General features: G+C 28.1%; 1 protein-coding gene across 1 annotated transcript in view; it reads left to right on the forward strand.

Annotated features, from left to right (window-relative positions):
• The window catches only part of LOC111038649 (serine/threonine-protein kinase 32A), a gene marked incomplete at its 5' end in the record, with an annotated part of 33,887 nt that extends 27,041 nt beyond the window's left edge, over positions 1-6,846 (forward strand). The window contains one exon of the mRNA XM_022321838.1: positions 4,530-6,846. Coding sequence (XP_022177530.1) covers positions 4,530-4,686 — 157 coding nt within the window. The remainder of the gene's footprint in view (positions 1-4,529) is intronic.
• Between the last annotated feature and the right edge of the window lie 4,501 nt (positions 6,847-11,347).

Genomic DNA, 11,347 nt, shown 5'->3' on the forward strand with positions numbered 1-11,347 from the left:
TCCCACGATTAATTTACATTAACATTAATTAGTGTGGTTATTTGTTTAGTTTAATTATTGCGGTGATAACTCTTTTTTTTTAAGCGTACATTTTTAAAAATTATACACGGGGTAGGCGTTATGTTTCTCAGGTGTTTCTTCAATAGTCAAAGAATGGTTTTATTGTACTACGATTATGAGACATAATTTCTGAACGCACTTTGAAACGGTTTAATCGATAGCTGTAGGCTATTATACAATAGTTAATTATTTGGTAACTTTGAATGTATTCTAAACCACTATTAGCAGAATCTTGAGGCGAAAAAGATAAAACTCTATTCACAAGTATTACAAGTGTACTACTACACAGGTAATCGAACTGTGCCTCATCAATAGTTACTGTTTTTGGCGATTCATTGCATTATCGATATTAATTTTTAATTTGTACCAAATGTGAAATGTCACAACAAATGCCAGGAAACCATACTGGAGAAGGAACGTCGATTGTTTTTTACGCCGTTCACTATTTTTATCACATTATATGACTATCAATACAATATCTTCAACCGTCAAATTACGTTATTGACAACCAACATTTTAACCCGTTATGTTGTAAGCTATATTCTTCCTGGACAATTTTTCCTGTTAACTGATACCTCCCAATTCCCTTGTATTATAATATTTAAGTGGTACCTGGTCATTGTGGACGCTTCATAATATTAAGGCTTAGTAAAATGTAATACGAACATGTTCAGTGGGGCGCATTATCTTCTTGAAGAATAAAATAAAAAATAAATAAATAAATAAATAAAATAAAAATATTGTTGGTCTATGCACTGTTCTTTTAGCATTTACAGAAGTATATAAACCAAAAAACTGGCCTCTTCTATTATTTCTACATTCTATTACTTTATAAATTGTAAGTCTATAATACTGCCTAACCTAACTTAATATGCATCAACCCTTTGGTTCTTTATTCCGTTTCGGACACCGTTGACTTTTTTTTTGATTTTTACTTGTAAAACACTTGTTGTTTGTCGAAAATGTTAATATACTACCAAATGAAGAACGACAGGCTGACAGTCATTATAATATCACCAGAAAATTATTTCGACAAGACTTCTTTAAGAGCGTTATTTATTTTTGAAATGTATAATATTATATAATATTTCTACATTGTTTCAATACGATCACTTAGATTTCAATACATGATCGGATACTGCAGATGATCAACGGGCCCCATTTGTTTTTCCATGATCGTTGTAGGATTGAAGATATTATGTCTATATTATATTATTTTCACATACTATTTATATATTATTTTAAAAACCAAAATATCAATTCTATAACTTGGACGGATATTATCATTCATCGATGTACAGCTGAAGTCCTTATTTATTTTTTCATTCCTTCCATTTCATAGTTGTGCGATGTGAAACTATGCATATCTTTGGGTCAGTAATATAAGTGCGATTAAATCACTTTTTCATCAGCAATAATCGTTATAAAAATATACGTTAAATAAAATTGTTCAACATGAATTCTGCAGGTAAACTATATTCAGACCAATTCATCAATGTATCGATTTCTACCCCAAAAGTTATAAGATACATAATAATATGAATAACTATACAATATGCGCCATATAAGACGTCACACACTTCAATCAGATTTTCAGATGTGATGAACAGTATTTTATGAATCCAAAATCAACGTTTCTCGATTCATAACAATAGTTACACCATGTCATAATCACCGAAATTGTATAGTTTCTATATAATAATACAAGCTAAACCACACGTCTTGGTTGTCTAATCAACAACTTAATTACTTCTTTGAAATGAATATTAAATTCATTAATTATTACTTGGTTCCATCGTCTCCCGTTTCAGAGCTGACACTATAAATAATTATAATAATGTTTTAGTCGATAAAACTTTTATTTTGTTTTAATAACTTTGGATTTTTTGTTTTATTCCTAAGTAATGGTTTCTAGCTAAATTCGTAGACAATCGTAAACAGTAGTTACACGAAAAGTTTAGTAATTTTGTTTTGTTATTATGTCTATTGATCCTATCTTTTTACAACGTATTAAACTTTTTTCAAATGTATATTGTGTAAAAGCAAAACATTAAGTAATGGCATTTCTAGTTATATGGTTTTTAATATTGTGAAAATAGAAGATGTACAGTAGCAGAGGTACATATTTTATTTACCAGTAGATAGGTATTATTTCCAACCGATAATAGTTTTTAATATATTATAATTCTACTATATTAAATTCAAACAATAATAACTACTTACAATAATTATTAGCACCGATCATAAGTTATACTTATATCTTTTTTAGAGCAAGGCCCGTAAAATATAGTACATTTTTTATTTAAGATTGCAATTAAAGTAAGACTTCATAATAAATCAGTTATACTCGCAACTCACAAAAGCCATTCAATTAATGTTTGATACTCCGTAACTTGTTTCTTAGTTCTTGTAAATATTCATTTGGTCAACGAAATGAATACACATCAATATTATATAATATATACTTTTTTATTCTGCCGAAATCTGAAGAAGAGAATCAAACATTTCAAAAATCATCACAATTTATCAGTGTTTTATTTAAAACAGATTTAATTCTAACTTATGATGACACTTTGAAAAAATCAACAAAAGAATCTCATTACTTTAAAAAGTTTACGAATAGATTATAAAACACCCAATATTAGTTTTGATAAATTTAATTAAAAAACAATACAGATTGTTCTGGTATTTTTCACAGGTAACATTGAGAGGTGTTTTGTAACGATAATATTTTAATTATTCTCGTTGCGTTTCACAAACAAATCGTAATTAAAATACTAAAAGAAAAAGACAGTAGTGCTATCCGTGCTGATAATTAAACATATTATATATATAATATTATTTTAATTATTATAATATTATATGGGTATTGTGTTTTGCAGCTGAGGATAACCAAGAAAGATAAGACACAATAACGTCCTATGTATACATTATTTTCACGTTCAAATTATTCGTAGTGTGGTTGTCGTCTGAATCGATTTTAGTTTTTCTGAAGAAATACAAAATGGTGTTCGGTTTTCTCTCTTTTCGACTACAAACACAATGTATTCGAAAATATTCGCTATGTTAATTTCCGTCGGAAACGTCATAACGACAGTAATATTATTAGAAATATTTTAACAGTAGTAAATTTTAAAATATGTCTAACCTAACACTCTGTCAGAAGTCAGAATGAAACATAAAACTTACAATATATAATCATGTCAGTCAGCTTAATCACATAAGTCTTTGGTCACATTATATTATGCTATACCATAATAATGGTTGTATCAGTTAATGCGGTTGTTCACGTGGTGTTTTTCATTACAGAGAAAAGATAAAATCCAATTTCCAAAAACCACTTGTTTCTCTATTGTTGATATGTGATTTTTTCTACGAAAATATAAACTCAACATAAATAACATAACATAATATATTATGTACAACATAAACTCTTTTCGCTGCACTCGGTCTGTTGTAAGTTGTAATAACAGCAAGATTTACATTGTTCTTTACATTTGCAGATGGCTATTTCTTTAAATACACTCTCTTAGAATTTCGATGGTTGAATAATCATTTTTATTCTACTAAAGTTCAACTGAGTCCACTTAAGTTAAGTAAACTAACTACCTAATATTTTAACTATGAAATAATAATGGAATTAAATCATGTGATTTCTTACCTATTTGAGTAGTGTTGATTTATTGTGTAAACAGAAATTAATGTACTTTTGCTTTTGTATGTTTCATTATATTTCTGATTAAGATTTTTGAAAGTATAAAATGGACCACTCTCAACAATGTTGAATGTTAAAGATAAAATTTCCCATCAATATAAAGAAGGATTAATTTAAATTATTTTTTATTTAAATTATTTTGATCGTTGAAAAAAAAAAACAAGAATACAATGACACAATATTCTAAGATACCGTGTATCTCTATCGCCAATTATCTATATATATAAGAATCTAACTTGATTTTGGAGACGAAGGAAACCGGTTTTGAACCCTCATTATGATAATAATAATTAACTAATTACCAATTATTTTCATATATTCACCGATAACGATGTCTGTTTCTTTTATTTAAATTTTTTTTTTATTTTATAATCATTGTATTATTTGTGTAACCAAAAAATAGTCTTATGATTTTAAATTAAATTATAAAAAAATAATTTCTTCCGGAGGAAGGTCGGGCAACTAGTATTGTAATATAGCTGGTAGTTCGAATGTGGGATAAAACATCAAAATATAGTCGTGCGCGGGGTAGGAAATACTTTTGAAGGTCGAGTAACTGTATTCTCGATGGAAAAAAAAAACATTTTAAGAATACCGATTCGGGAGGCGGTTTTCCCGGTTGACACCGTTTCGACCGATTTTATAATATTATAATAATACAGTGACGGCGGTGAATATTTGTCGTACGAGTGCTTATATAATGATAATACAACACGCAGACGGCAAGAAAAACAATTACCGTATTTATGTGCAGCGTACCGGCCATGGTGACGGACAAGGACGGAGGGGGTGACTTGCTGACGGTGCCCATGATGGCGACCGAACGGCGGCGGTCCAGTTGCAAGCTGAATATATCGCCAGTCAGTATCCAGACCAGACTGTTGTCCGGGCAGGCCGATAATGGCAGCTGACACAAGCACGAGGAACAGGGCAATTGAACTCCACAGGAAGTCTATTGATATTGACGATTTTATGAATTTTTATGTAATTTTTTCAACAATTATTATTCTTTTGTACTCGTTATTATAACAATATTACACTACCTACTATATTATGTTGTCCTCGTGATCGTGATATTATGTAGTACGTATTGTCATCGTTTTGTATAAGCCACCTCCTCCCTGTAGACACGCAGTCCTAATAATAAGGACAACAACTACATCGAAGGCGATGATGATGATGATGATGTGATAATAATAATAATAGTAATAATAATTGCTCGATCCATAGAAATTATATTATAATTAACCCAATGCAAAATACCATACACGGCATTATAATCTTGTAATAATTACAATGTTATTATGTTATATACTTAAGCGTCCTGCAGGGATCGTCCTTCATCACGACTGTCTATCCGTTGTAAATCATAATATTAGATACCTATATGAGTTAAACGACACTGAAAATTCTTATTTTTATTTACCTGCAATTTTCGTTGTGTATAAGCTATAACGTTATCATAAAACTTTTTTGAACTATAATTTACATAAATTCTCATTTATTCGAATGATTTAAAAACGATTTCCACTCACAGACAGAACGCAAATGTTTTTCGAACAATTTTTTCTGTACCTAATACCTACGATACACATTATTAATTAATAATATAAGACTCCTAGAACAATTAAAATGGGTTATCAACATTCTGCACATAAATAGTATATTTTGTAGAGTTATATTATTATTATTATATTATGATAGGCATATTATCCTGAGTGGACAGCGCCGTGGTAACTTTCATTGGAGCCCCAGGACAATAATATTTGCCTATTAAACATACATATTTAATCATTTGCCTCCCTTTAGCACTTGACCCATTGTACCACCTCCCTCTGTGAGTGGACCACCGCGTTTTCCCACTTTTCTTTGTTCACTCTGTATTGTAATATAATAATATATTTTATTTTATACGCACTTAGTGGTATGCCGTGAAGCCCAGTATAATATGGGTATAATATTTATTATTATTATTATTTGTTACGTTACAGTTAAATGCTTTGAACGTATGGTTCGCAATAATTTTTAGTATCATTCGGTGGTGGTCAAAATAACGAATTGTGAACCAAAAATTATGAATGATATAGTTGTTACTGAAATACCTAGGTGTATGAGCCATGCGTTACGTAATGTCTTACGCAAATAAGTGGGCAAAAGATTCTGCCAAATATCGGCTGCTTGTCTGCCTTCGTAATTTACTGTTTGAACTAAGTATAAAAATAATATTAGATAATGAAAGTATTGAAATATGATAATTTTAATTTAATTTTAATATGATATATATATTGGTAAAAACATTTTTAACCAACGACAGCCAATTCGGTCTGTTAATCAACGTGTTAAAAATGTTAACGTTGTGCAAATATTGTACTCACGTATTTGAACGTATACTATGCACACGTCTACTTTAATTAAGCTATATCAACAGTAACATAATATTTTACCCGTGTACGTTGTGGAATTGAAATGAAAAGGTTCCATTTCGGTTTGTTTTTTTCAACAGAACTGAGAATTGTACAGATACGCATAATTTACGGTATACATTTTTGTCCAAAAACAACAGTAATATATTAGAGGTCATTGAACGATATTATTACATTAATATATTTAATTTGTAACGGTTCTATACAATCGATATACTTTATTTATTATACTACGATATAATAGTATTCAACGTTTATCAGGATATTTTTTTTTTTAATTAGTACACAAGTGTTCCGAGTTCTCACACTAATATCTATCGTTATGATATATTATATTATTTTTTAAAAATACAATTTTCCGATAAATAGAAATATTTCAGTCTCGACGAAAATCATAATTTTTTTTTTTATGATTATTGACTTTCAACATAATATTACTCAGATGAGATAATTATAGATAAAGATGATCCTATAAATATATTTTTGGACATTGGGTTGCTACTTTTTAACATTATAATACAACATTTAATAATATATATGTATAAAAAATACAGTTTTCGAACCTTTTCGTTCCGAGCCAACCACATCCGTGAGTAAAAATTAATTACAATCAAATTTTGTGTCGTAAGCACTGCCAAAAAAAAAAAATTATAGTTAAACAATATAGACGAAGTGAACAATGTGTTGTATAATAATATATGCGAGCTTTGTTGAATTCAGATATTATATTCTTAAACGAAAACTTTTGCCACCTCCGAAATGTGATTTAATCTCGACAAACTGGAGAGGAAAAAATGAATATCAAAGTCTCGGCGTTGTATATTTTAATAAAAATGTTTATATTTTTTGTAAAATTAGAAAACGTATAAATTATGAAATATTTAAATTTAATATTGAAAATATAGCACTATTATAGTGTATACTCTGCTGTTAATAAATTTTACGAAATTATAAATCATTTTATTGAATTGTTTGTTCCTAAAAGTAAAATATTTAACAATCAGTGTCCCTCTTGGTTTAATGCGGATTTACGTAAACTTGTAAAATTAAAAAAATTGGCTCATAAAAAATTCAAAATAAGTGCTTTACAATCTGATTATCTTGAGTTTTCCAAACTACGTAAAGAATGTAAAATTATGTCAATGCGTTGTAGCTCAAATTTTATTCTTAAGTTAGAAAATAAAATAATATCTGATATAAAACCATTTTGGAAATACATTAAACAGCTAAAATCTTATAAATCTTCCATTCCCGAAAATATGTCATATAATAATATTACGGCCAGTAGTTATGAAGAATCTGCTCAATTATTTGCGCAATATTTCTCAAGCGTATATGATACGTCTGACCCACTTAGTAATGATTTTACAAATTATGACGCTGATAATATTATTTCTAATTTAAATTTATCCTCTTGGTATATAAGTGAGAAAGAAATTTTTGATGCTTTAAGCTCACTGAATGTTTTTAGTTGTGCGGGTCCTGACGGAATACCACCAGTTATTTTAATCGAATTCAAAAATGTTCTTACTGAACCTTTACATAATCTTTTTAACTTATCCTTGTCATCAGGGTCTTTTCCAACTGTTTGGAAAAAATCATTTGTGGTTCCGATTTTTAAAAGTGGCGACAAAGGTAAGGTTTGTAACTATAGACCAATTTCTAAATTATCTTTAATACCTAAGCTGTTTGAGTCTTTAATTACAAAAAAATTATCTAATTTACTATCTAATTACATTTGTCCTAACCAACATGGATTTCGGCTTAAAAAATCTGTGTCTACGAATTTGTTGACTTACCACACCGATTTAATTAATTCCGTTGAAAATGGCGTACAAATTGATTCAGTTTACACAGATTTTAGTAAAGCCTTCGATAAAGTAAACCATTATTTACTAATAATTAAGCTACAAAGATTTGGTCTTCATGGTAATTTTCTTAATTGGTTGACATCCTACCTAACGGATAGAAGTCAGTCAGTTAAATTGTTTAACTCATTATCTAAGGTCATTTTTGTAAGTTCCGGAGTACCCCAGGGCTCACACTTAGGGCCATTACTATTTAATTTGTTTATAAACGATTTACCATCTGTTCTCGATTCTTCAGTCAATGTGTTAATGTTTGCCGATGACACCAAATTTTATTCAACTATTAAAAACCATGATGATGCACTTAATCTTCAAGCTAATTTAAATAAATTTAGTTTTTGGTGTGAACAAAATAAATTACCAATTAATATTGATAAATGCAATGCTATCTCTTTCACTAAAAAAATGTATCCTATAAATTTTAACTATCAAATTAATAATATTAATATTAACAGAGTTGAAATGGTTAAAGATTTGGGTGTTCTCTTTAATAATAATTTATCTTTCTCTATTAATACAAATATGGTTATAAATAAATGTTTTAAAATGCTAGGTTTTATTTTACGTAATACTAAGGAATTTAAAAATGTATTTACATTAAAGATGCTCTATTGTTCTCTTGTGAGGTCACATACTGAATTCGGTTCAATAATCTGGGCTCAAAATTGTACTGATAAATTGGTTGATAATGTTCAATATAAATTCCTTAAGTCTATAGCTTTTCGTTTAAACTTACCTATTTCTAGAGATTCATTTTCATTAGTAGCTGATTCTATTTATATTCAGCCTTGTGGGGTCAGGCGTAAGTTATCTGACGTCATGTTTATTTATGATCTTCTTAATAATTATATTGATTGTCCTGATTTATTAAGTAAAATTAGTTTTTGTACTCATAGTTATTCGATTAGAAACTCTTGTTTATTTTATGTTCCTTTTTATAAAAAAAAAAATATGTTCAGATTCATTTTTTCCTAGAGCTCTATTGTTATGTAATTCAATTTGTAATGAAGTCGATTTCTTTTTTATGTCTCGTGAATCTTTTAAAACAAAAGCTTTATACCTACTATCTAATTAATTTTAATTATTTTATTTATGTAAATTTTTGTTATAATTCACCTTTCAAACTGTATTAATTATTAATTATTTTGTTTTTGTATGGTTGTTCCTGATTATTATGTATTATATCCTATGTATAAGGGCTTGTCCCGTTAAACTTATTAATAAATAAATAAATAAATAAATAAATAATACACTAATTATTAGGTAAATTACGTTTTTATAAAACTCTAGAATAATATCTAGTTTTAAACAATTGAGATTCCACAATAATCATATTTACACAATAATAGTATCGGAATTCAACACTGTGGTAACGAGAAATAATAATTTATTGTTAAATGTGAAATTTGCTTTACCATTTTTATTCAAATATTGCACATCGCAATATATGTATTACGAGTTTATAAACTAATTACAATTTGTATTGTAGTGGTTTTTTTTTCTGATTGTCAACAAAGAACATTTTGTACATTTAACATTATTTAGTTATATATTTATAGGGCTATGAAAGTAAATCATTTCTTGTTTTATACGACTTTCAGGGTTATTATTAAGATTATTAGAAAACTGTGTTTGTTATATAATCACAAAACTAATAATTGTGACATTTTGTACAATCCCTAAAAGTCAAATTAAGGAGAATAAAAATATATATTCTATATAGATTATTACAAATCTGTTGTATTGAATGAATATACCAGGTACAATTTATTTTATCGTTTCTACTATTTAGGGCGCATAGAAGTGTATAATTGTTTTAAGAAGACAGGTAATAGTAAATACCTATTTTAATAGTTTTGATAAATTTATGTCAGAATTACATTTAAAAAAAATATAACTTTATTATACATTATTCACTCAAAGAGGAATCCAATAAAGAGCAAACATTTTTATTTTTTCAATAATACCGATTATTTATTCGATATTTTTATCATTTTCACGACATATAGTATAGGTGTATGTACGAGTACAATTTCTTATTATACTTGCTGACGTCTTGTAAACCAGACATTTTTGTTGAAAATAAAATACTTATTGCAAGATGATAGGTAAGTATATTGAATCAGTGAGATAATTGTTTTTTTTTCAAACATTGTACATTAAAGTCCTGGGTCTGTACCCAATGTTTATTTTTATTTTTTAATAGCTATACAGCTAAAACGTATATTTAATTTCTGATCTGGAATTTCGAATATTATATTGCTACACAATATGATTGATCAGTGTATTTGATAAAAATCAACCTCAAAAATAATATGTTTTTTTGATATTTTCTGTTAAACTCAATCTTTAAAAATACTTGAATTCTTTTGTATTTTTGTATTTTAAATCAGCGATAAAAGTGTTTCGGTCAATCCTTGTAGTTACCCACCTTAACAATGAAATCTGTATTTTATACTTTTATAGTTGCAATTCTTCGAGTCATTGTGTTTACTGTTTTAAAACAATTATATTATAATCTAGTTTATTAAACATTTGGAAAAATTGTTTTTTTATTATCTCACTGGGTAAGTAATTTACAAGATCGATTTAATATCACAAACGTTTTCTGTGCAAATCGATCAAATTCATGTGATTACGCCTTTGGTATATTATTACAATATACATCAATATTATTACAGAAAATGATGACGTGCAATTTAGAGGATCCGCGGCTTTTCTGATTGAAAATCGAAATATTCATGAAAGTATTCGTGACGATGGGAATGAATTATTGTGATCCCCAACGATGAATAAGAAAATGACGTTTTTCAAAAATAATTTACATACGGCGCACTCATAAAATACAATATAAAATATGTATCGATAGAAAGGAAGGATAAATCGTTTGGAACAAGTCACGTATATTTTGCAAGAGGCGTATTTTGCTCAAATCGAAAAGTGAGAGGCAAAATAAAATAATCCTAAACAAAATAATATTATGTAAATATTATTAACCAACTGCGTTCATACAACCCCATACAAATGATTGCGATGACGTTTCACGTGGTTTACGGGTACCTACGAAAAATTAATTTTTTTGTAAACGCCATTCGGCTTTCGAAATTGAATACAAAAATTATTTACGGAAAAGGTGTTATTATACGCAGGCACATACGTATTATATATATATACTGGAATAAGCGTAATAAGTTATACTACTAACTACTATAAACATTTATTGATGAAAACACAATAAATGAGGCTAATCATTCATTGACTTGACACAAAATTCTTCTTAA

Source organism: Myzus persicae, unplaced genomic scaffold (genome assembly GCF_001856785.1).
Source record: "Myzus persicae strain clone G006 unplaced genomic scaffold, MPER_G0061.0, whole genome shotgun sequence".
In the NCBI taxonomy this organism is placed as follows: domain Eukaryota; kingdom Metazoa; phylum Arthropoda; class Insecta; order Hemiptera; family Aphididae; genus Myzus; species Myzus persicae.